General features: G+C 33.9%; 1 protein-coding gene across 1 annotated transcript in view; it reads right to left on the reverse strand.

Moving 5' to 3' along the window:
• Positions 1-234: 234 nt before the first annotated feature.
• The window catches only part of LOC128989710 (phospholipase D1-like), an 87101-nt gene continuing 59549 nt past the window's right edge, over positions 235-27786 (reverse strand). The window contains exons 10-24 of the mRNA XM_054411713.1: positions 26338-26451; positions 25140-25279; positions 23310-23480; positions 22242-22392; positions 19734-19882; positions 18371-18516; positions 17644-17762; positions 13495-13614; positions 11985-12190; positions 10297-10422; positions 8961-9069; positions 5933-6064; positions 4849-5058; positions 3889-4011; positions 235-3556 (exon numbers count right to left, since the gene is read on the reverse strand). Coding sequence (XP_054267688.1) covers positions 3455-3556; positions 3889-4011; positions 4849-5058; positions 5933-6064; positions 8961-9069; positions 10297-10422; positions 11985-12190; positions 13495-13614; positions 17644-17762; positions 18371-18516; positions 19734-19882; positions 22242-22392; positions 23310-23480; positions 25140-25279; positions 26338-26451 — 2118 coding nt within the window. The 3' untranslated portion in view covers positions 235-3454. The remainder of the gene's footprint in view (positions 3557-3888; positions 4012-4848; positions 5059-5932; positions 6065-8960; positions 9070-10296; positions 10423-11984; positions 12191-13494; positions 13615-17643; positions 17763-18370; positions 18517-19733; positions 19883-22241; positions 22393-23309; positions 23481-25139; positions 25280-26337; positions 26452-27786) is intronic.

Consider the following 27786-nt stretch of genomic DNA (forward strand, 5'->3'; position numbering starts at 1 on the left):
AATAGCAATACATTAGGTCTAAGATCAAACCGTACAACAAAAAAAGATGTATAAAATGTGACACTCATTTTATAAAACCTATTTTCATTTTTTACCTTTAAGGGTGTAATACATATTCTTTTGTCAATAATACAACATGATATGGAGGTTAACAAGAAAATTCTATGCACTATTCTATCACAAGCTTAAATTTGATTCCGAGTCAAAAATAAATTGCTTGGTATACACAGGTCATTAAAAAAGAAATCTGATATAATTTCTAATATGATTGGTGAACATAAAAAAAATAAAACTGTATAACAAACATAGTTCTGGAGCTCTTCGTTGGGTAGAAATAAGTCACAGATCATAAACATCTATATCATGCACCATACCATACTTACTTGATAAAACATCAGAAAATTTGAAAATATACAATAAGACAGGGTAGCTGTTTTCCATATACTAAAAATAGTATAATATTCTTATAAAGGCACTTTGTATCTATGAGCCTTGAATACAATGTAATATTTTCACATCTAGAATAATATTTACAGAAGTACTTACATAGTGGTAAAATGTTTGATCATAGATTATACTACTTAATACTGCTTAGAAAATTAAGTTTTGGCATTTCTATAATGCTACATATAGTTGTGAGTATTGACAATCAGAGACTTAGTGCCAATAGCTTACTTAAGTAAGCAGATTTCTTTTCTGCGAGAACTGTTCAGATGTTATAATTTGGTTTTCAAAAATATCTCACACTCGCCATTACATTTTTAACTATTCTCCATTCACAATATTAAGGTGGTTTTAGGGGAAGAAATCTGTCCCTCCAATTGATCACGCATTTAAAACAATTGCTCAACAGCTGAGGTTTGCCATAACTTCTAAAAGCTGCAGCATAATTAAGAAAAAAAGTGGCGTGGAACCTCCCCTCAAACCGCTTACGTTTTTTCACAGACTAAAGGAAGTGTTACCAATATTTTTCCAGTTACAGCGGAATCTTGATATGTATATAATGATAATCCTAAGGGTAACGACAGATTCAAATAAATTCCAAAACACAAAAGTTAGAATTAAAAAGTTCATTTTTGGAATTAATGAAACTCATCTTTAAATGGACAAGTTAGAGACAAAAATATTCTTTTAGAGATCAGGACGTTAACACGTTCGCTGCTACGGACGTTCCGGAACGTCAGCCGGGCCACGGCGCCAGGAGCTAAGAACGTTCCAGAACGTCACCGTTCATTGTTGTTTAACGTTGCTATGGATAAGCCAGCACGTCACAAGCGTTCTATATTTCTTTGCAGCTCGTGGGGACGTACTTTTCTGACAATAAAAAATATAGTTTCCCAAATCACCACCAGGGTCGTTTGGAACAGGGCTTTGTTTTACCTCTTTCCTGCTAGATAGCAACACTACTTTAACGACTGTAACCTGGGTAGTGCTGCTATCTATCAGAATCACTTAGTACTATATCCAAAGCCAGTTTTATTGCAGAACATTGCCATCCAGTATAACTACTGTTGTTTTTATTGTAATTCAGTGTATCGGTGGCAATGTCACGCAGCGGCCGAGCGTTAGTTCAGCAACTGGCGCCGTCCCGGCATCTAGCGCTCAGCAGCGAACGTGTTAACAAACTATTTATTGGCTAATAACATCAGTCAATCATCCACCAGTTCCAGTTATTTTTTGATGATTTGACTATTACATTTTTTTAGTTGTGTCAAGATAGCATCAGTTATATATACTACAGAATTTTGTCCACTACTGTACAACTTTGATTTTATTAAGGTAACCAAAACTTTTACTGAAAAGTGAAAAACTTATATAAAACCGTCAAATTTTAGAGGTACCGGTAGTATCTCAAAGGATCCAATAGCTTTGATTTATCTTTTTCAACCTTTCAATTCATAGAGGTAACACAACATGTTGTAGAATCAAGGATTCAATTGAGATTTGATTTATTAAGGCTATCAGCCTTTTCTTTATTAGGTACTCTAGGTAATCGAGGCTCTATTTTATTTTATTGAGTGGATAAAAAAGCACAATGAAAACTATAATGGGTAAAATGAAAATGTCTTAATTAACACCAAAGTACCTACATAATTAATAATCCTAATGGAAATGTTATAATTCTAGTTTGTACTTATAGACATTGATCAAAATATACGTGGATCGAATAGACATTTTAGTTTTTCCCATGAATTATCTCCTTTTTGTGTATTTGGATTTAAGAATTATATCTTAAGTGAAATACTAAAGTAAACCTTAATTTAAAACCAGGTACATATTTCAAAACAAAACAAAAATTCACATTTAAAAGCTGCAATAGAAACATATAAAAACATTTAGTTTACACTCAATTACTTAAGATTTTAAAATTTCATACAAAACTAAATCACAAATTCAACATAGAAACATTTTCACTCTTACTTGTTTTACACACAGTTTCTTACTAGTTTTGTAGAAAAATATTTTAAAAAATAATCAAAATAAAAACTTAAAACAACAACTACCATATACCTTTATCTTACAAAGTTTCTCAAGATATTGAGCAGATTTTTTTATCATTGGCTTCTAGAAAAATTAAGACTTAAAAGTAGTGATGGGCCGATTCCAAGATTGTCAGATATTAACAATGTTACCGAGTGTTAATTTGAATTGTTATTTGACTCGAATATTTTTATTAACAGAACCACTTTTAAATTTTTAGATAGCTGATAAATTTTTCCTTAATTAGTCCATAACCAAGCCAGCTCCAGACATGCACCATTCTCAAAGGACAAAATATTTGACTTTCGGCGATCTAGTGGTCTTGCTATTCGCCGATTAACGAGGAGAAACTACACACATGTGTTGTTTTCCGAGCAACTGTTTGTTTCGAGAATAGCAAAAGTATTCGTTCACTTTGATGTGTGCAAAAATACTGACAATAAACGGGAAAACAAGAGCACGAATGTTTGCTGCTTGCCAAATAGACAAACCCCTATCCACACTATTCGCAATTTGGCGAGTTGCTGTTCGGTGCTTGGCGAATGGTGCATGTCTGGAGCCGCCTTTAGATGGTCAAAACCTTATTTGGGGGACAATTCTATTTATGATTTTTTTTCAGGATTTGAATATTTGGGTTTATTTTAGGATAATCTTGCACTATAATCTGCAAAATAAACCCTGATTGTGTAGGAGTGGATGGCAATTCCACTATGGTCACAGGAGACAAATAATGCTAAATTGTAGTAAAAAACTAAAGCCAATAAAATAGGTAACAACTAATATTCTGGAGATTAAGTATTGAATAATAAGTCACAAGTATAAAGAATCTGAATTGGCCCATTTCTATTATAAAAGCTTCAAAAAGCTGCCTTGCTAAGTGGTAACTTTCAATATTTTGCTTTCTTAAGACGATGTACTGTCATTTTCAACTGCAATAATAATGTAGTTTCCTTGTGACGTACAGCAAGTCTATCTAGGTCCAAAGGGTGGTAGGCATCATACCATTGACCGAGCTGGGGTTCGGAGTGAGGATCTCGTCTCGAAGAAAGTTCAACGGCAACATAACAAGATGGCCCTGAAACAATCAATGAATGTTGATAATTTATCCATGTTTTGCCTCCTGGATTGATAAAGAGTACTAATAATAGGTTAAATACCTTTTTTACCTCTTCAATCCTAGTCGTCTTTTTTATGATGACTATAGTTTCGGGGCAATCAGTCCCATTGTCAAATCTTCTGTCTTGTTAATAAAAGCATTGTTGATAACCATGGTTGATAAAGAATGTTGATAACCTCATTCATGGGGAATCAAAGGAACAGAGCTTACTTTAAATAAGTTTTACATCAAAACAATAAGCTTAGAAAGCAGTATTGTTCTACATAAGCAGCACCTGCCAGTGTCAATACCTTGATATCTTGCATGAGTTTCTCAGCAAACGAAGGATCAGTGCAGTGCAGAGGCATTTTGTCTTGGTAGAGGCGTAGTGTTTGAAAGTTGGTCACCTCATCACTGGGGATGCAGTTAAATACCTAAAACAAAGAGAATCCGTCAGGCTGGGTAGTCAAGGATAAAACCAAATTGTAATTAGAATATCACTCCATACCTTAGACTTAAAATCCTTACTCATTGTACTAACAATATTAATGCTTAAACAAACTAAATACAAATAGCTCCAAACAATTCTAGAGTCAATTAAAGAAACTTAATTTGTCAGTTCTTGCTGCAAACCACATCTTGGTGTAACAATTAACATCAGGTAAGGGTGTCTACCAGCGTCATGAATAAAACATTCAATTGACCTTATGCCATAAAATGTTCCTGTATAATGTGTAGTTTATCTGTTAGGGACAGTTATTGAATTTCAGAAAGAATTCATGAGTTGAATGGAATTTCATGAATTTCTCCAAGTAATGGGAGTGAAAATTTCTTTTTGTTTGGACTTCATTAATAGTTAGTAAAAAAATGTATACGATTTTCATTTTCTTCCCATTTTGAAGGATAAAAATCAAATTAACTGTTTTAAAATTTTGTTCGGACTTCATAAATAGTTAAGAGAAAAATGTATACGATTTTCATTATTTTCTTCCCATTTTGAAGGATAAATATAAAATAAACTGTTTTAAAGTACATATTTAATTTACATGAAATTGTTAAAATAGATAACAACAAGTACCTCTAAAGTAAAAATTGACTTATGAGACATCCTAGTGAAATCTGTTACTTATGTGGCCCCTCTAGTAAAATTAGTAAACCCTCCAGTTAACCAGTGATTAAGTGACCTCCTAGATTATCAGATGACTTCTGCAACACCCCCAGTAAAATAATTATTGTGTCTTGGTAGACACTTTGTAGTTCCAACTCCTCACCTTCTCGAATATCTCCGTATTAGTCTTGGCTGTGGTTCTCCAAACGTCATGGTAGAACTGAGGAGACACTGGGTCCCTGAGGTCCACAGAGCTGCTGCCTGGAGACAACAGTCCAAGATGTTCCTTGAACAGTCTCTGTCGAAGCTCTCCGCAGTAGAAACCTACCTTCACAGTCTCCTCACCCATCGTCACCTCCTCAAACTCTTCATCCTGTGAGGAACACATCAAACCATTAGTAAACCAAATGAATTAATGATGAACGTATTAGAACATTTAGACTATGGGAACAACAAAGTCTTCTGTTTAAGTATTTTGTAAAATTATATTTTGCCACATCTCTATAATAAAAAAAAATCCTGACACGATTACAGCTAAAATCAATGTGTTACTAAATAGCAACAAAGCCAGAATCTGAATTGTTCTCTTAATAAAAAAACTATCAAGTATTGGAAATAATTTATTTAAAAAAATCTAAGTTCTATTATAAATAAGTCTTCAGTTATTTCAAAATTTGACATTTTTTTAGGTCTTACTTCAGACCATCTTTGTTAGAAATCTACTGGATATCCTTAATTCCAGGTGTCTACAAGTCAATTTAGATAAATATCAAGAAATTGCAAGAAAGAATTATCTGTAATATGCTTAGATTATTTGTTACTATAATTTTGGAATCTTTATTTTTACTAGAACCATTGTTTTGTATAATAGGTCTATTAGTATCACTAGTTACTATAAATTGAGATAAGATAAAAGGTACCAAACAAAACACTGGGTAAGACCCCTTTCCTCTTTTTCACTTCCATCCCCCTTTTTCCTTAGAAAACAGTGATAAATCAGGGTAGCCTACATAGAAAAAAAGCATCAGTATTATTTGTTTAGTTATTTTCTTAAAAATAGTTACAATGGAAGAAATTAGTTATGCAAAGCTAAGTTCTAGAACACCTGCAATTCTGCTGTGCCTTGAGTTCTGATCTGAATAAATGTAACAAATAGTTTATCTATCTATTTGCAGCACTCATCTAAACAAAAACGTCAAAACTGAATATGCCATAAGACAAATATGTAATCATCATTTGCCCTTTACCTGTATTACAACTGCCACTTCAGAGTCCCGGCTACCCAACAGGCTTCTGTCGTTGATGTTGGCAGAACCACAGATGGCTGTTGTGTCGTCTGCGATCAACAGTTTTGAGTGAACGTATATCAACTCAGTCACCTGTCAAATCAATTTAAAGATGTATAACTAAGGGAACAATAATCTTGGTTTTATGAGGCACACACTGGTGTAATTTAAAAGTATAATTTAATGGATCAACTAATGTCAATCACAAATTATAGTAATCCAGCTGATGCACAGGGAGATATTTGTCTATTTGTTGATTCCACAGACATCAATTTAAATGTTTTTCCAAATTGCATATAGATTAATCTGTGCCAATTGTTTTTTGTTTTTCAAAATTAAAATAACAGTTTTGCTATAGGCCTGTTTGTTCTTTTGTTTTATTTTTTATGTTTTATCTTACATGCCATAACTTAGATCTTTGTAAATAATTGTATTACCTATGTAGCATTTTTGTAGAATAAACCATCCATTCTAGCATTCACATTGATTTTTCCCACTTTCACTTCCTAGAATGCTATGCTCTAGCTCTAGCTCGGGACTGTTTTACAAGTAGTAATGTGCGATACGAGTCAATGTATCGTAACAGAACCTTCGTGTATCTCTGTTCACCCGTATCGGAAGATCTATTTAAAACTTTAGATCTATTTAAATCATATTTAGGAAATAGATATCAGATGGTATCAGCCAACAATAAAACCTCTCAGTGGAAAGAAGTCACAGCAGGAGTACCCCAGGGTTCTGTACTTGGCCCTTTTTTGTTTTTAATTGCAATAAATGATCTTCCATCTAATCTTCCTTCAAAATCAGTACTGTATGCAGATGACACCTCCTTAATAGTCTCAAGCAAATCTTTGCAAGAGGTAAAAATTAAAACTGAGGAGATGAAAATAGCAGCCGATAGTTGGTTTAAGGCAAATAAATTTTCAGTAAACAATGACAAAACTGTTTCAATTATTTTTTCACAGACAAATCTTGTATCTGAAGTATCAAATGCTAAACTGCTAGGAATCATATTAGACTGTAAGTTATCTTGGCGTAGTCATACTGAAATGGTTGTTGCAAGGTTAAGTAACTCTTTGTTTCTGCTCAGGAGGTTGAAAAATCATGTTAGTTTAAGTACGTTAATTAATGTTTATTATGCATTCTTTCATTGTCACTTAGTTTATGGGGTAATTTTGTGGGGCAGTAGTAGTGGGGCAGTTAACGTTTTTAAAAAACAGAAAAAAGCAATCCGTATCCTAGCTGGCATAAAAAGTAGAGTTAGTTGTAAGACCTTTTTTCCTGAATACAAAATTCTTACTTTACCAAGTGTGTACATTTTGCAGAATATCATTTTTGTAAAAACAAATATTGAACAATTCTCATCTCGCTCATTAACTCACAATCATTACACCAGACTAAGGAATAATTTAGAGTTACCATCATTAAGACTGGCCTCAACACAGCGCAGCTATAAATATTTACAACTTAAACTTTTCAATGCCCTCCCTGAAAATGTACGCAACTTGCCTATTAAGTCACTGAAAAATGTATTGACCGATTTTTTGAACAGAAAGGTTATCTACTCTATCGAGGAATTTTTATCTTTCAAACATGATGATTTTCTGTAAAATTCTAATTGTTAAGTAGGGTATTGTTTCTAAAGTATGTAATAATGGTTTCATGAACTGTGATATAATAGTCTTTCATAATAATGTTATTTCTGTGAACTTTATTTAAAAATGTATTGTTATTTAGTTTTAAGCTGTATCTTACTGCCAATTTTAGCCTTAATTATTTTGTTATAGGCACTTACCCAACTTGTTTGCTTAACTATAAACAGTATTATTATCATCATTATCAATACATCTCAAATACTTTTGTACAAAAACCCAGTATTATTAGTTTATTAGTATAGCATGTTCATCTATTTACACTTGACTCTGTACATTGTACTTTGAATTGTATATTATCTCCATTGACCTGGCCTATTGTATGACATGTATACTTAATGGCAATAAACTATTTGAATTTGAATTTGAATTTGAAGATATCGTATCGTACTGGTTATGCTGTACAGAAAAAGTACATAGTGGTGGTGGGTAGGCCTACTTACACATTTAATAGTATAATATAGATAATGAGGGTGCCACCTCCAATAATTATGGCCCTAGTGTTGAGGTTATTTGCAAAACATAACTGAAAATACATGTTTTATCGGTGTTTTTGAGGACGGTAGAGTAAAATATCGAATTCCCACTACTACATTTGAGGGAGGAAGGGTTACTTACCTTAAAAATTAGATTACAAATAAATAAACAATTTGATATTCAATACGATATTGGTTATAGGTGTACCGATACGGGCATATCGATATGCTCCTACGTATTGATACCAAATATCGATCTTTTCCAGTCCTTTACGCACGTCAATAATTTACAAGTTACTTCAAGGGTTGGCCTGGAGTGTGGCAGCCTTATCACATTGAATTCTGTCAACCATTAACTAAACTAGAAGCCTAACAAGAAAGATCTTACTTTTTCAAGTGTACATAGTTGGAATTGCTTTGAGTCTATTATTAAAATTCAGCAAATTATTCTGCATATTGTTAATTGGTTTTCAAATTTCACTCTGTCAATAATATTGTATTATTATTTATATAACACAAAGAGCTTATTCTTTATTTTCAAAATTCCATTAAAAAAAAAGTGGTTAGATAGAAAGAGTAAGATTATTTTGACATGAGAGAATTTGAAGAAAAATATAGTTGATGTTGATAGTGATAAAGGAGGATGAACGCCAAGAAGATGGAAGGAGGTGAAGAGTGGTGTGGAGAAGAGATGAGTGGGATGGCAGATGGAGAAGGAAAATGAACTAGGGAAAGATAGTAAAAGGTAAAGAGGCCTAGTTGATGCCCAGACCCGGGAATTAATGGTTTTAAAACCACAACTTCTGTTAACTAATTTTACAGAACTTATCATAGGGTATTTTTAACTGTGTGTACACATACCAATTCTCCATTAAGTTCAGAATGTGTCCTAAGTCCGTGAAAAGTGATGAATTCTGAAGGATCAGGGACTCCGGCTTCTTTCAGACGAACCATCAAAGAATCTTTCCCTCTGTATAACAGATTTTGAGTAAGGCCCTCAAACTAATTGTATTTTTATAGGCTTAAATGGCCTTTAATAGCTTTTAAAGATGCAACTCATTTCAAAGCATCAACTATCTTAGTATAAAAACTGTAAGAGAAAAAAATACCCCCGCTGCAGCAAGCCAATTTCCATTTGTCCAGCATAAAATTTCCAGTTCAGCATAAAAAAGTAGTTCATAATGATGGGTCACAACACCATCTTCATATTTAAAATAATTAATCACATTTCAAAATGGCGGATCCAAGATGGCGGCCGATAAAATACATCAGTCATAACCAAGTAAATAAAGGTCGACAATGAATGGTGGTGTATACTTATCTTTATCTAGCACTATTTTGATATAATGGTCTTCATTTGTAAATGCCCAATGTTAAAATGGGCTAAAAATTAAGTCATAAAAAGTGCTCATAACTTTAGAATGGATCAAGATTTTTTTTAACAGATTGCAACAACGTATTCAGCGTAAAAATCTAGTTTGAAGCGATGGGTCACAAGCCTACCTTTACATTTGAAAAAAACTTTGTATCCAATATGGCAGATCCAAGATGACGGCCAAAAATGTATACACAGTCAAAATGAAGTACTTACTACTCTACAATAATCTGACGTGGTTGGGAGTTGATATCTTAAGAAATGTTGAAAAAAGTAGGGGGGAACTCATTTAAAACTCACCCTGTATATATATAATATGTTGAAAATAGTCGTTGTTCAATAAAAGTTTAAGAGTTAAAAAAGGGTAGGTTTGTTTTTAATCATGTATTTTTTATATTTTGAATCTATATATATAAAAATTTGAACTAATGGTGTTTTTGACCTCTGGGGACATCAAAATGAAAAATAAATCGGTCCCAGGCCTAGGTTTTATCGTGCCACCTACGGTAGGTAATAGCTACCAGTTAGGTTGCCGGTTGCGGGGGGCAATTTATTTCCCTATAGGGAAATTTGCCATAACCCTACCAGTAGTGTACATTAGAGACTTATTTAACTATGTCCTCTTCAAGTAAAAACGCTTTAGCTTGTCCAAATAGACAGGATGTCTACGGTACCTCAATACCCAAAGCCAGTCCTTTGAATGAAGTACAACACATTGAAATCAAAATACTTCCCATCTTGGCCATAAGGATGGGATAAGATTCCCTTACTTATTTGTTGATTGTGCGGGTAAGAACTAATTAAACTATTTTGTAGACTTACCGGTTGATGGATGCATAGTTCCAATGAGTAATGGCATGAAGAGCCGAGCCTGACGGACTGCCAACCTCTCCCTCAAAGCCTGGCAGCAGCGGCATCACGACAAACACTCGGAACTGAGTCTTCTCTCTGCAATACCAGTGTCATGTTTCAAATTAAGCAAGAAGGAATAGGTAGGCTATATATGCAATTAACTTGCCAAAGTAAAGAATCCCAGACAGTTAACAGCACACAAAAAAGTTCACAATTAATTATTTGATATTTTGCCCAAGCGACTTCTTGGAAATAGTAGAGGGGTATTAGTTCAACCTCGAAGTTGTAGACAATCAACTTGGAGCTCATTAATAGGTGGGTATTGATCAAACCATTTAGAGTGGTAAGCTGGTAAGCAGAATGCACATTAGAACCTTTCTCCCCCAAAGTTCCTTTAATTTCTCCCCTTATACCATAGTATATGGAGAAAGTATTGTTTTTATCGACATTTTTGAGTTTCAGTTCTGAGATATATATCCGTTTTGGGTCAACCTGGACCCAAAAAAGTGGTTTTCGAAGTGATGTGTGTGTCTGTATGTGTGGATGTGTACAGAGCTACAGACTACACCTATGGTCCGATTTTGATTAAATTTGATATGTAGGTAGTAGGTACTAATCCATGGTATCACCAGGTATATTTTTTCATTTTTTAAAATTCAGATTTTTAATGTTGATTTCCCCATAAAAACCCATAAAATAACAGAAAAAACGGATTTTCTCAAAAATTACCTGAACAATTTTGATAAAAATTGAGTATGTTGTAGAAATTCTGAACAAAGTGGTATTCCTCCCATTTCTGTAAAAATTACGGCTCATAAGTTATTGTAAATCAAGTTATTTTCCCATAAAATAAGAAAAAGTCTTATTTTATAAATAAAGGTTTTGATTGAAATTAGTATGTGATAATCCTTATAATTCTTAACAACATAGTGCAACCTCCCATTCCTGTAAAAATTACGGTTCAAAGTTATTGTAACTTATGTTATTTTTCCATAAAAAACGAAAAAAATGGATTTTTTGAAAAAAAATCGAATTTTTATTGAAATTTGTCAATACTTGTCCTTATAATTCTAAACAAAATAGTGCAACCATTCCTGTAAAAGTTGCGGAGCCAAAGTTAATGCAACTTTTGTGATTTTTACTATTAAATATCATAGTTACGCTCATCGCTTACCCATGATTAAGGTTGTTGACAAGCTAATGGGAGAAAGTATATATCAGATTGCTGATACCATTTATTTTGCAATCGTCTTGAAAATTTCAAATAGATCTCATCTAAACATATTCAGAATATAAGAGTGGTGAGGGAAGTTTTCTCTCTTTCTCACACTACCCTTTCTACACGCCACGCTAATTGACAAGACTTTTAGCCGAGTTTATACAGTGCTTGCCTTGAAGATTTACAGTTTGATTCTGAGATGAGGCTGTAATTTTGTATGGTTTGAAACTGAGTTAGCTATTCTTGATTATAGGGGTTTTAACACATAGTCCTGGCGACTGAACCATCTGAACTTAATCAATAATAAAACTATCATTTAATCCACTCAACACTCGTCCTTCATCTTAAAATAACCTTGGTATGTCGTCATATAAAACTAATCTCATCCTAGTGCACATGAATATTTTCTTTCTACCCTAACTCATTCAAAGTATTTTACCTATGAGCACGCAGAATCCGTTTGAACAACGCATCACCTATCTGGTTTCTCACTTGGAGCGAAGCTAGAGTGATGAAGAACTGGTTCTCAATGTATACGTAGCGCTTGGCCTTGCTGATGATGTCTACGTAGGCCTCGTGGATGCTGCCCTCCCATGTCTCCTGGTCCATGAACCCTGCCGACCAGTGACTGACAGACCTGACAATCTGTCAGTCACAGTATAGGTTAATGAGGTACTTTTTTAAAAACACACAATTTGGTTTTTAACATTAACTTAAATAAATTTTAGTTCATGAAATAAATAAATATTAAATTTCAAGATTTTTTAATACACAAGGTAAGAGGTAGACGTTCCTACAAAGAAATTGTCTTTCAATGAAGAGAGTCACTTTAAAAAACAAAGAAGTACATCGATGTATTAACACAAAAACATAATAACAGTTAAATGGCACAAGTAAACATTAATCTGATAAAGTTCACGAAAAGATTTACTTTTTGAGTCTAGAACTGTAGAACTACTGTCAGATTTGCATCTAGTGAAATCAGCTGATTGGTTTTCAACTGGATTGGATGACAATGGTAAATATATGCCCTTGCGTAACCTGAAAATATGGCATTTTTTTGTGGCAAGACTAGTTTTTATGTGCAATCCATGGATTACCATAAACAGGTATTTACAAATAAATAAATTATTACAAGTAATATGAAACTAGGGGACCATATTTTTAGTTATGTATGCAAATTGAAATTAAAAACACACTATTTGACAAATTTAGTCGCGGTCTTCCTCTAACACGATACATTTCAACACTGCATTACCATTCTAACCTAAAAACAGAAGACTAAAATCAATAAACATACAAATATGCAATGTTTACATCAGCTGCTATATTTCAAACAGCATATAGAAACAGCTGTAGCAGTACTTGGATTAGAAAATGACTGGATCTACGACAGCATGTGAGGCAGAGCAGGGGTAATTTTTGACAATTCTGACATTTTTCCCACTGTCCTTGGACCATAAGCTTTAAAATTAATCCTCAACAGTTATGCTACCTTTTTCTAGGGGCGGCTCCAGAGGGCATGCCAGGTAAGCTCGGGCCTACCCGACATTTTGGTAGAAATTTCAAAATTATGGATGAATATAGAAATTTAATCATATTTAAATATAGGAAAAGCATTCATACTCATTATTTTGCGTTTAAATTTTAAAATATATTTAAAAATTGAAGGGGGAAAGCCCTTCAAACATTTCGTCCCCCAACAAACCCTTTCTTGATCCTTTGTCAGGCTTACCCAAAAAATTATTCCTCGAACTGCCACTGCTTTTTCCTAGCTTGAGATATTGTGGGGACCGATTCGCTTACGGAATTAAATATATAGATAGAAGATACATACAAATTAAAAGTTGTAAATTTTCATTGGTAATACCATTACCCAGACTATAATACAATGTTGTGTTTTAAATTTTGCTTTGCACCAACAATGACTAAGGAAATCTTTCCCTCACCTGAGCTTTCACCCTGTACAGTTTGACATCGGGGAGCTGCATTATTGGAGTCAGCTCTACGTCTCTGTATGTCTTTGGTATCAGGTTAGGGTACATTGGGTTCAACTTGGCCTTATCCAGCTGGAATTAAAGATAATATAGTTAAACCATTAAAACTGTTATTTTCAAATTTTTGGAAATGCACATCAAATTCTGTTGTTTCATGAAGATTTTATTCTACTTTGTTGTAGAGCCATTGTCATGTTTCTTGTTTTTTTTTTTTTGTTTTTTTTGTTTTTTGTAAGGGAAAGGTGAAAAACTACTTTTTGCTAATAATACCTAACTTTGACCTTGGAATGCTTGTAATCATTCTTAACTTAAAATCAGGTGATCTACGGTCAGCTGAGTTACCTTGAGCGGGTAGTGTAGGAGGGGGGAGGGGCTGGCTCAGAGTCCCTAGCCTGAAGCAACACAACCCCACGGATAATACACATCGTCGGGTGTTGGGTGGTGGCGTTTCGTTAACAGTTTTGTTAGGTTTATAAGATAAAACTTCAGTATACTTGGCAGAATAGAAGTATCTACCAACAAATTGTGTTTTAAAAAATTTGTCAGGAGAGAAAAACATCCGTGAACAAAGGATCGGTTTTACAAACGGTTTTAGCAGAAAAGGGTATCGGTTGTGATTTCGGTAATTCATAAGGAGAATGAAATATCTAGTATAATACATTGTAAATTGTAATAAATACTCAGTAGCAGATAACTGTATGACTTAAAATTGAGATCAAGTTAACTGTTGTTCAATGTATTGTGTGTGTTCAATTATGTGGTTGATGAAATAATTGATCTTTGGATAGGCTATCTTCACTTAAGGATTAAAAGTTTAAATTTGGTTTTGAAATAATAGATTATTAAAAATTCTTCCTCTAATTAGTGAAATTAATGTTCTGGAATAGGCTGCAAACAGTTTCTTGATGTTAAAATTTAGTATGAAAGTTCAAAAGGTTATGGCCAAAAAAAATCTAATGGCTTCCAGATAAAGAAAGGTTTTACAGGAGTGGTCCCACCCAAATTAGATGTCTTCTTCACCGGTCAAAATATTCTTGATGTTTATAAAAGGGACATTATATGACCTGTGAATCTTCTTTCATAACATGTTCACTACATCGTTTAAATAAACTTGTATAGGGACAAAATTTTGATGTAACGAAAAATTCCAGTTTTAAGTATCACTAGCTAGTAAGTTATGTAGTTCAGCTCTCTTGGAAGGTGGGAAGGTTTAGGATATTGCTGCACTCAAATCACATGTCAATACTAACTATATCACTGTAGACTTTTAGGTCACTGTTCACACACATACGCACATCTGCTAAAGAGCTAATTTTGAATTTGGAAAAGTTATCTAAGTAAATTATATTAAATTTGAAGCAATTTTGTTACAAAAGGTGGCTATCACATATTTACATAATTAGGTTATTTAAAAGTTTTCTATATTACATTATATTATATTAATTACCTATTGGTCTGCTTGGACAATTATTACACATGGTTTGGATAATTTATTTTTGTAAAAAAATACAACCGACTTCAAACGCTCTAAAAAGAATGAAATAATTTCAATAAAGTACACTTTTGTATTAGGCAAGCTCACATATTTTAAATCGGCGCGGCTCTATGAAGATTTTTGATACAAAATTGAAAGAGGGTGTCCATATTGCAGGTGACTATCTATAACTAAAGGTGTTAATCTGCATGTCTTTTTCATAGTTATGCGTTAAGTGTTATTTTATTACCGTAATCAGAGATCGGCATTATAGTGGTATTAACGAGTATCTTTAAAAAGATTATAACGCATTTAAATGTTTCTAACTTGGAAAAGTAACGTTTTAATACTAAACTAGCTTCTTTTCCCTATCATAATATCAAACTAAATTATTTTCCTATTCATATAGAACATTTGTGTGTGATATTTTCATAATGCATTTATTCTGAAGTAAACATAAAATAAAAGAAAATATTTCCTTTTATAAATAAACAAAACAGTTCAGTATGTTTTTTATATATTTATGTTATCCAGCTACAATTTATTGATTTTCAAAATACACACACAATATTTTTAATTTCAATCATATTTGCAGTTTGAGCCGCGCCGACTTGAAATACGTGAGCTTGCCTAATACAAAAGTGTACTTTATTGAAATTATTTCATTCTTTTTAGAGCGTTTGAAGTCGGTTGTATTTTTTTACAAAAATAAATTATTTCATGATTTTTAGTGACTGTATAATTTTTTATATATTAATTACTTGAGGATTTTTGATAAGCAAAACTGTTTGAAACAATCAAAAGTTCCACAAAACAATCATTATTTAAAACTGCTTGAGTCACCTGTTCAGGTTACATAATCAATGGGTATGAAAATAAACATATTTAGATAGGTATTCCTTAAGAAACTTAAGTTGTCCATTACATTAGGCCTAATGAAAAACTAATTGTCTTTTCTAGATACATTGAAATGTCAGACATCAACGTTTCCTGCAATCGGTGTACTTCTACATAAAAAGAAATACAGTAACGTCTCAAGCCTTTTGGAACAATATGAAAGTTATTCCTCAGTTACCAGCACTAAAAAATCTCTCAAAAGTGGAAAATTGGTCGTTAACACGTATAGTACCGGTACCTTTGGAAAATATTATATGAAAGATTGGTTCAGCTAAAAGTGGTGTAAGTCATGTATAGGGGGTTTTGTTTGCTCAAGATATAGCCTAGTCGAAACTGCAAATCATCTTCCTCTAGGACTTTCCGAAGCAGGCATAATAGTATTGATATGTTATAGTAACTGGGTAGAGAATATTAATAAACATTCCACATCTGCAAATGAAATATGTATATGAAAGATTGGTTCAGCTAAAAGTGGTGCAAGCCATGTAGGTGGTTTTGTTTGATCAAGATATAGCCTAGTCGAAATTGCTAATCATCTTCCTCTAAGACTTTCCGAAGCAGGTATAATAGTATTGATATGATATAGTAACTGGGTAGAGAATATCAATAAACATTCCACATCTGCAAATGCATGTTTAGTAATTAAAATATTTAACACTTTTAAGACAATTGACGATTATGCAGTGTCACACTTCTTAGGTCGTGTAAGGAATAATTGCATTTGATTTATATTTAGACCTGTTTTACGAATGCTTTGGTTTTCACAATACACATTTATTTGTCAATATCATACAGCTATTCACTGAAACATATATGTTTTTGTAAGTCAGAATATTCAATACTAACAACAGAATTACTGTATACACAAATCAGGTCAAACGTTAAAATACATTTTTTATAGTAACCAAAACAAAATGCATTTTTCTCAATGTAATTCATTTAGGCTCCATGGCAAGAAATAGTTTATTGATCAATATGTTTCAAGAAGAATTGTCTGTAGCTTCATTTAAATGGTTTCAACTAACAGCTGTAGGAATGTTATTATTATTTATTGCCTTCTCTGCACAAATGTAAACAATCTGCACAAATGTAAACAAAATAAATGTTGAATGTTTAAGGTTTTCAGAATTTTTCACCGAAACAAATATTATACTTAAATATAATATATAAGGTACCAAATAGAAACTCTCCTGGTTATTTTGATGGTGGAACCACACTGATCGGTAAAAGAATCACAGAGAAATTGGTGAACATACATAGAAAAAAAAAAACATCGCCACAAACAAATTGAGAACCTCCTCCTTTTGTTGGTAGTGGGGAAGTCGGTTAAAAAGGGAGCATAAATATTTACATTGACATTGACATACAGATTTAAAAGAAACGTATGGTGAACATTGAATTATGGACGAATATCAGTGGAAATATAATGAATTGTTGCAAGCTTCAGTATCCCAATGACAAAGGGCATTTCAGTTCAAAATTATCCCTGCTAAGGATCAAACCAGCAACGTTGTGATTTAGAGGAGTGCACTACCCAGACAATTATCAGACAAATCCATTAGGGGGTGTATTCAACCAATGGTTCCAAGTATAAAAATGAGTCCTAGTAAGAAAGTAAGCAGTACCTAGCCTATATTATACTATTTCCAATAAACAATATTGAGTAGACAATTTAAATTTAAAACTACTTTTAACTTATTGTAAACAAACAGGTTTAATGGAAGCTATACCTTGACAGCGTTCCATCGCATGATGAAGTGTCGCGCCACATCTCTAGCGGCAGCTCCGTGTACCATAGCCCCAACATCGTGCCAGGGCATGCGGGGTGTGTGACTCCTATCTACCAGGTCTACCAACAACACAACAAGTAGAACAAAATATTTATCATACGATAAAAAACAAAAACCTCTTAAAGTTGAATAAGTTAGTTTCCAGAACTTGAGTCAATAATGAGTCTTTATGACAGACCGCATGCTTAAGTGTGTATTATTATTAAGTGTCTGTATATCACCGATCGTGTTTTAAAATCAAAGACACTGATGAAGGGCTGGATCAAGAAGCAAGGACACCATTTTGATCAACCATTATCAGATTAGACCTGATGACTGATGTGCCTAGTGACAATCTATAAGTTAGCCGATTACAATCTATACTAAGCTCAAGGTGAGGTAGCCTCTGGATCACTAAATTTAAGCAAAATGGTTTAAGTTACCTGGCTTCGTCAAAAAACGTTTTTTGTTAACCTGAAGATGGACTTATTTTCAAGTCCGAAACTATAGTAGTGTAATACTGAAGAAGGATCACTTGATGAAGCCAGGTAACTTAAACCATTTTGCCTATACTAAGCTCATTAAACTCATAAACTCGTGAAGAATTACAGAATAAGTGTAAATGCATCGAGTAGTTCTGGGAGTTGAATTCTAGAATGATATTATAGAGTGGTGTTTTAATACTAACCTTGATAAGGCCTGTCCAGATTGTTGAAATCTTTTACAATGAAGTTGGTATAGTCTTTACCAATCCAATATTTGGCATTACCAAAGAGGCCTTTCATTGAATTTTTACTAGTGTCCACAATCTCTTGAGCTTCACCTCCAGAAAATCTACACAAATTGTGTTTAGATACAAATTTCTAGATATTCGTGCAAACCTACATTAAACTTCTATCATCAAATAGAAAATTCTTTTAACCATACAAACAAAAAGCTAAAAGTAAAATTAATATTCATATAGCTAAGGACATTTAAATTACAGATATGAAAAATGTTGTAATACCTGGAAAACAAAAGATAGTCAATAAGTTGGGAGACCCATGCACACATTGCACAGTTTAAAAGGGTCCAAGACTTGTTTCTGAGAAAAAATGAATCCAGTGAAATATTCATTTACCTTTTCATTATAAATAGTAATTTACCTACCACAGTCAAGTCACTGTTGTTAAAAAGGTAGCCTATTTAAAATACTTTTTATAAACAGTTTAGTCTCTTGTTTACAATCTGACTGTGGTCAAACGTTTAACTGAAGGAATAATTATAATTCACATTCAAGCTGTTATGAATAAAGATGGTCAGCGTGACTGGATTTTTAAAAATGGATTCTAGAAATCAATTAAACGTGATGGGGGGGCAGACCCTAAAGGAAATATCCTAACCTCTTTAAGCACCATTTGCAGCTGTGCTAGATCTTAAGCTTTATAACGACACCTCAATTGTAAAATTTGGTTAAATAGGACAGCTGGAAAAGGGATGTAACACAGAAAACCCTTATTGTATTAGTATATAGATAAAAAATATCTAGGGTGGTATTGGAAGCTGTGTAATGCAAAGCAAAATATGAAGTTAACCTCGATAACAAGTCTTATTTAATAACCCCCATGAGAATGTTTTTATCGAGGTTCTACTGTATCACTTGGGTGCTGAGGGAGGGGAAGGCTATTTTATTTGAGGTTTTCCAGGCACATGTATGGTATTCCTGCTAGGAATGCCGGCCATTTCTCAAAATAAAATAAGTGTTTGGTAAAACCATTATAAAATATTTATTCAGGCCTATGGAAATTTTGTATTTAATTTTGTATTGTTTTTTATATTATTATATTTTTTGTTCCGGGACGCTAGAATTCTCGCACAGCCTCGGCTGTCAAATTATAAGACTCTTGGCACTCAAGCTATGGCAATTGACCGTCTCGGAACGAGATACCACGGCACTCAAAGGGTTATTTATTGATAAAGTACACTTTTTTAACTAATGTACCATTCCTTGTTCCATATAAAAGTATATATAAAAATAAAAATCAATTTAGGATAAAAGAAAGGTTACTTACATATTTTCGCTGTTGGCAACAATTTCAGGAAGAGCAGTCTCCTCCACCGGTACATCAGGAGAACTTTCATTAACTTTCTCCTTATCTTTTTCTTCTTCACTCTCACTTTCACTGTCGAAGCTCAATAGTGATTTGACATTATCTTTAACCTGTACAAAAACAGCCTCAAATTAATTACAGTAAGGCAGTTTATTAATGAGGAAGTTCTTGTCCAAGAGATCTTTGTTTTTTACTTTATACATGAGCTTATAAGGCTTTGCTGGACATCTTCCGTTATAAGTGGACAGCTTTGGGCCCTGAACCATCGAGTCATGATGTCACTTACAAAATTACTACTGGTGACTGGAGGAATTTGAACATCCAGGACAAAAATACACAACTATTGACAACTAAACCAGCTATATCTCAATCAGTATCATTACTTTTGTGACAGTAACAAGATTTAGATGTGAATTTCAAGATGAGTATGAATGAGTGTGCTGACCTGCCTCACTTTGTTACTGACTAAGAAGAAGATCAGACGTTTCTCTAGCCATGACCATTTGTTGAAAGCGTAATGATAAAAAACACCCAGATCCAGTTTAGAACCATCAAAATTTTCTGACTAGTCCCATAAAAAGTAACTGATGGGAACAGTGTCTTTTTCGGAAGGATCAGGGGCAGTAGGATGTAAACAAACCACAAATCATTGTCACCAATCAGGCCCAGGCCATCTCAAGGTCATAAACCCTCCCCTCTTACCCCATTTGCAATACAGTACAATGCTCCAATTTGCGTCAAAATTGTACTACAAAACATGAGTAAAAAAAAAACATTTCTTTGATGAAAAACAGAAATTTGTTATGGATTAATTTTAAAGAAACTAACTCACGGTAGTTTGTGTCTTGTAAAAAAATATTTGATTTCATCTTAAAGACTAGATCTTCTTGTGTTCAAATACTTGAATTGTCATTGTGTTCAATAGGTGTGTTATTCATTGTGATTCCTGGCAAATACAACATTCAGTTATGTTTTAATTCAAAATTAATTTTTCATAATTTTTCATTAATTCAAAATTAATTTTTGTATTTCTAAAAAACAAACTGTGTTGTATTTCTATACACTTTCTTATTTGGTAGTATTCTGCAGATTAACCATGATTTTACGTATCTGGGAAGCCTCAACCCTACTTATACATCCCGGTTATTCAGGAGTTGAGCATCACAGGTTAAGGTTCCTACCACAGAAAAAATGACTTCACACTTATCAGAGAATGAACATTAATCAAGGTTTTGAGATGACAAATCACCAAAACATTCCCCCTTCCCTCCTCCCTGGCTACCACGACTGCCCCCCCGCCCCACAGGCCCACTGCATACCAAAGCAACTTTCCCTTTCCCCACCCACTGCAAGGGCGCTGACCCCTTACGGTCGCACACAACCCTCTCTGATCGTGTAAAAAACTTGTATTTGAGGTACTTCCGACCGTCCAAAAATCTAGCTATTTCAACTCCAAAACTACTGACGAGTATATTATTATCTATTCGTTAGCTGGAATCTAACTGATTAGAAAACTAACGAATATGGTAGAAGTTAGCTGAAAAAACTAACGAATATCGCTAATCGTTAGAATGATCCGTTATGATTATATGATTTTATGAAATAAAATGAAATATTACTTTATTATCACAAAAACATTTCACAGATCCAGCGTTAGCTGGTGAAACAGGTGATATTGTCAGAGATCTTAAACACTAAGTTACATAACAAAACTAAAATCCACATAGCTTAAACTAAAATATATTTACTTATCATTTAAATAATCGGAAATATTATAATAATTTTTCTGTAAAAGGTATCGTTTGAAATCATTTTTAAATTTTGAAATACTGTTAATTTCTTTGAAATTATTGGGTAGACTGTTGTAAAGCCTTAATCCCATATAATAAGGAGATCTTTCATATAAACAAAGGCGATGTCTTGGATATTGAAAATTTTTTGAGCGTGTAAGATATGGATGACTGATTTGTTTATCATTGTACATTTGATAATTAATTTTAAAATTCACCATCATTTTAAATATATAAAGTGAAGGCAAAGTTAATATCTCATATTTAGCAAATAAAGCTCTGCATGAGGTTCTTTTAGGCATAAATGATAAAATCCTTATAAATTTCTTCTGAATTTTGAAAACTGCTTTAGAATAAGAAGTTGCTCCCCATAATTGGTATATATTGTTTATATTATTTATTAAATGTTATTACTGTAGTTCTTATTGACGACTGAGATGTATAATTGTAAAAAATTGTACCTATTCAGAAAATAAATTACTTATGACTTATGACTTATGATGATTGGGAATTTGTTATCCCCAAGTATGTCTAATCTACACACACCAACTATACTGACGAAATCTGAAGTGAGGAGAGAAAACGCTTTGTTAAAACATATTACGGTCAACTGCACAAACAAAGTTTGAATTTAAAATACACCCCAAAATGATCTGTTAGAACTTTTTACTTGACTGACCCTGTCAAAGACATTCTTTCTCTCCAGTTCGGGTGTGTCAGCCTTCATGTTCTCAGGTGACGGCTGGTTGAGTAGGTTGCCGTTGGCTGTTTGGAAACCTTCAGCATCAACCTCATCTGTGGGTGTGAGGGGCACATCCTGTAGCTCTGTGCTGGACAGGGACAACATCACAATACACGATACAGCTTACATGGCAGGTAAATGGGTGTAAAGGCTTTCTTTGTTAATGATGGGGAGATCTCGTTAATCTGCAGGGAAATAGTATTCCAATTATTTTGTTTACTCCAATTATTTTGTTTGAGTACGCTCCTCGGATGTTACATTAGTTGTGCTGAAATGTAAAATAGAATGTTGTATTTATTTTGTAGCAGTGAAACAATAAATCAAATTGATTTTACTCTAAAAATGAAACAAAACAATATATTATAAAAAAAAAACCACTAACTGGCTCACTTGTAAGAGTAAAACTCTCTAAAGAACTTTACATTTGTTCTTGCCTGAAGCTAGCCACAAATGTAGCTTTTGTAAAACATTCACATCCCAGAGAAAAAAATTTAAAAACCTGTAGACTAAGCCAATTTATATTTACCTGGCTGGATGTCTACTAAATATTCCCTAAAAATTTTCAGATTTCTTTCCTATTTAAATAACATTATTTTTAATGAGTACTTAGGTTTGCTGTTACAGGGAAGGTAATGAGGTACCTATGTGTTCTTTTTTTGAGGTATGTTAATTTTTGCTTGAGTTATCACGCTAATGGACAATGTACATACGCTATTCTGTAAATTTTGAAATCATGTTTGTTTATGTTTTTTGAAATAGTTCAGTCGAGATAGTTTATTTCATTATCGTCAATTTCTTGGATAAATTTTTATTTTCTTGGAATTTTACTAATACACTAACCAGTAACCATCCTTGGAAACACAAACCATCTGCTCCTCTCGATATCCGACCTTTGGCCGTTACGACCATGGCCCAGTCCCGTTATGGCCGGATATGAGGGGTTTTATTGTACCCTGTTACTATAATTTTTAAAGTTAAAATTCACTCTCAATAAGTCAGCCTCACCTATTGTCAGCAAGAACCTCAGGCACGGTGGCGAGGCCCACCCCAAGTGAGTTGGTGACCCTAGCTAGATGTAGCAGTGTGGGGGCCGAGGTCTTGTACTGGTGACTGGACGTGGATATCCTGTGTAGTCCGTTCCTCACTGCAGACGACACACTTCCCAGGTCTGTCAATCTGAGCACAGAGAAGGAATATTAAGGATAAAAAAGAGTCATTGCTATTAACTGTTAGCATCCTTGGTCAGAACTGTACGCGACAGGCCTTTCTTTCATTTTTTAGCGAATTTCCCTATAGGGAAGTAGCTATTACCGTAGGTGGCACGGTAAGACCTAGACCCGGGACCGATTTACTTTTTCATTTTGATGTCCCCAGAGGCCAAAAACACCATTCGTTCAAATTTTTATATATGTATATATATATATATATAGACTTATATATATATATATATATATATATATATACGTCCGTGAACGCGATAACTTGAGTAATTTTTGTCCGATTTTGATGAAATTTGGTTTAAAGGTGTAAAGCGGAATAAACTTGAATGAGTTCGCTAACCAGCACAATCGGACCATGGGAACGGGGCTTTACGGGGGGTTTTATGGGGTAAAAATTGGGTTTTCTCACTTTTGACCCTCAAAACACAAAATTTCCCGATTTCTCTTTAGACCTTTTTAAAGAGCTTAAAAAAAACAAATAATTTAGTATATAAAAGTATTTTTGTTCAATTATTAGTAACGGAGAAAATTAAAAAAAATTGTAAATTTAAAATTCCCATGTTATTCTTATGGAGAATATTGTCAAATGTTGTAGTTTGCTTGTTTATGGATATATTTTGATCAAACTTGGCAAATTTATTTATTTTGTACTAAGCTATCAATATTTTACTCAAAAACACACTTTATTAGTTTCCTTGTAGCAGCAAACCTAGGTACTAGTTAAACCTAATGTTATTAAAATATATTTAACTGAAAATCAATTCAGACAAATGGAAATTTGCTTAGTCGGCAGGTTTGCTGCGGCGGGGGTATTTATGTTTTAAATGTTTGTTATCGTGTTACGTGTGTGTATCAAGTTTGACAATGCCAAATCCGGTGGATGTATGTATCTGAGGATGGCATTTTGATGCTAAAACGGCCGTAATATAAACAGAAACTACAGAGCTGTGACAAGGATAATGTACAATTATATTATAGTAATTTGATAAAGTTCAGATGATTGACAACAGAATTCAGCACAAACTATGAAATTTTAAAAGCCTATAGTACGAAGGGCTTTCACGGTATATCATACAAACCCACAAAAGGCACATCTAGAGGATTAGAGCTTTAAATTGATACCCAATATGTCTACAAGTATAAATATTTAGTTGATTTGCTGCACACAAAAATCCTAAAAACTCTTTTAATAATATAAGTTAGATAATCTTTCCCGGAATCAATTTGGCTTCACAAAAAATAGAAGTAATAGAAGTACAGTCAATGCCATCCACTTCCTAGTCTCATCTTTAACTCAATCCCTTGATTCAGGAAAGGCTGTCGCTAGAATCTTCTTCTATCTTAGCAAAGCCTTCGCTACGGTGGATCACAGAATCTTATTAGACAAACTGTACTCGCTCGGGATAAGAGGTGTGGCTCACTCTTGGGCAGAATCTTATCTGACCGGCAGAACTCGCGCAGTTCATATTGCATTCATTGATTCACCTCCCCTGACAATCACTGCAGGGGTTCTCCACTCTAAAGACTACGATGATATTAAGTGTGATTGTGGAAGCCAGACTTCTGGAAATCTTTTTTCACACAACCATCTATAAGATATCATCATAGCACTCACCGATGCTCGTGGGTGTCCCAGCGGCCGTAGCAGAGGTCGATGCCCCCCAGGAAGGCGACTGACTGGTCTACAACTACTATCTTCTCATGATGAGCCCACAGAAACACTCCAGCCTTGGCATGATCTGGGTGTCTGAGAACCTGCATTACAAATAACAGTACCGATTATCAGTGATTTTGTATGCTGAAGTAAACATCCCATCTATATGGACCAGCTGTAGCTAGTTTTTCAGTTAAAAGAACATAGTTCAGTGGTTTTTACGCAATAACTTAGAACATATAAGGTCCATATTTCAATTAGAAAAACTATACAGTCATTAAATATTTCTATTATTAGAGCATAACCTAAACACTAAGCTCTTTATTTCCCCACCACCTATGAGTTTTAAGCAGCAAATTTCGCTGCCAGAGGAGTGACAACTTCCGCCTTACACAAACCAGCCTTACTTGTTATGGTGAAGCTGCATACCACCTATCGCTATGGTTGGATCTGAGATTAAATTCCACTATAAAGCCTAGTTTAGTTTAGTGATCATTTTTTAACGTTTGTTGTAAGGGAATGGTCTAAAAAAGCTCTGGTCTTGTTACGAGTACATAATGTCGACCTTTTGTTAAAAAGCATCATTAATTGATAGCCAAACGACAAATATGACATCTTGGTCCAGAATACACTGGTTCTTGAATGGAACCAGCAACTTTCAATATCCGTTACAACGGTTACTGTAATATATCGTAAGAATATCAATATCCGTTGTAACTATGATTTCCTTGTACATCACACCACCATGCATCGTATGATTTTCAATAAACAGCATTGGCTACAAACATCACCTGATCCCCTCTCCTCCTAGATCACACCACCGTCCATATCCGTCCGTCCCTTCAACAGCCGAGTCTACCTCTAAAAGTCGAACCACCTGTTTGTGGCCGTGTTATAAACATGTAAAACTCTCGTATTTATTCAGTCCACTTCCAAAGTCCATTCAACCCACGAACACAACAGCTATCAAGGCAATTGCGAATAAATGAATAAAAAACAAGTATATAAGAGAAATGTTAATAAACTTTAATTTTCTTTTTCTTAAAAAAGATTCTAGAACACAAAGAAAATACTTACTTTTATATTGGCAGATTCTAGAACACAAAGAAAATACTCACTTTTATATTGGCAGATTCTAGAACACGAAGAAAATACTCACTTTTATATTGGCAGGATGGCTGGACACAATTCTTTGTTTGCTGTAGTAACTGTTGATTCCAAGTGCAAGTTCCACTTCTTTATACAGCAAGACAAAAACTTTCACACCTTGAGACTGGAAAACAAATTGCATTTTAAGTTAGAAATAATAAAGTGTTTACAACGTTATTTCCTATACAAAAACATATGAAACAAAGTGACGCTCTTTCATATCAAATTTATAGTTCAAAGAGTTGTTTAGTCTCCAGATTACTGTATTATACTTGAAATGGTTTAACCCTTAGAGTGCCAGGCGAGAAATAAAAGTAACGCTCAAAAAATGCCGATGATTTTTCCCGAAGGTCGCGCTAAAAATGCCGAGCGCGATCTGGCGATTTTTAGGTTAAAATTTCGTAAAAATCGAATTTTCGATATTTCGACCAACGAAAATCGATGTATCGCATCTAGTAACTTTCGACTCAATGTTAATATATGGGTTAAAAGAATCCGAGTATCCATTCAGTTGTTATGACAACTGTTCGATCATTACGAAACGTCCGGTCAGCCGGACGTTGGCACTTTTGGCTCGTTCTAAAAACGTCCGGTCGGCCGGACGTCGGCACTTTTGGCTCGTTTTAAAAACGTCCGGTTCCCCGGACGTTGGCACTCAAAGGCTTAAAATACCTGCATATAGTAATCCTTTGATGCTTTCTGGCAACTAGTTTTGGTTCTGTGAAACCAAAGTGTCAAGGTGATAACTTCATTGGAAGGACATCAAAAGAGTTCAACAAATAAAACATATAGATGAGACATGAAAACATAGAATACATATACAGTTACAACACAAAACATACGAAGGGACATTGACAAAACTAACTCGACCTAGACTTTAAATAGCTACTAGGTCTAGACTTTACTTCAGCCCGGTCGAGTTCGTTTTGTCAATGTCTCTTTGTATGTTTCGTGTTGTAACCGTATATTTATTTTATGTTTTTATGTGTTGTTCATGTCATGTGTATATGTTTTATTTATTGAACTTTATTGACGACCTTCCAATGAAGTGATCACCTAACCTTGAGGCCGGAAGATGGTGCCACGGAACCGAAACTAGTTGCCAGGAAGCATCAAAGGATTACTATATGCAGGTATTTTAAATAATTTTAAGTAATTTAATAGGATTGTTAGAGAAAGTTAAAATATCGATTGGTTCATAAAATTGATCAAACACCAAGGATAAAGGAAAGGATACAAATCTAACTAGTAGAGCGCCGACTATCCACATGATGGTTATCTGAATTGCTGACCAAGTCAGTTTAAAAAAGGAATAAAACTTAAAATTGACACGAAAATTGAGAAATTGTCCAGCATCGTTTTACTTAACAACACGACTAACGGACCGATGAGGTTCAAGGAATGATAGAAAAGAAGTGAAATTGTAATGTTTCGAATTACAACTTATCAGCTGTTTGTT

This window comes from Macrosteles quadrilineatus, unplaced genomic scaffold (assembly GCF_028750875.1).
Source record: "Macrosteles quadrilineatus isolate MER2022 unplaced genomic scaffold, UCM_ALF_1.0 Scaffold_3__2_contigs__length_128488019, whole genome shotgun sequence".
NCBI classification, from domain to species: Eukaryota; Metazoa; Arthropoda; class Insecta; order Hemiptera; family Cicadellidae; genus Macrosteles; species Macrosteles quadrilineatus.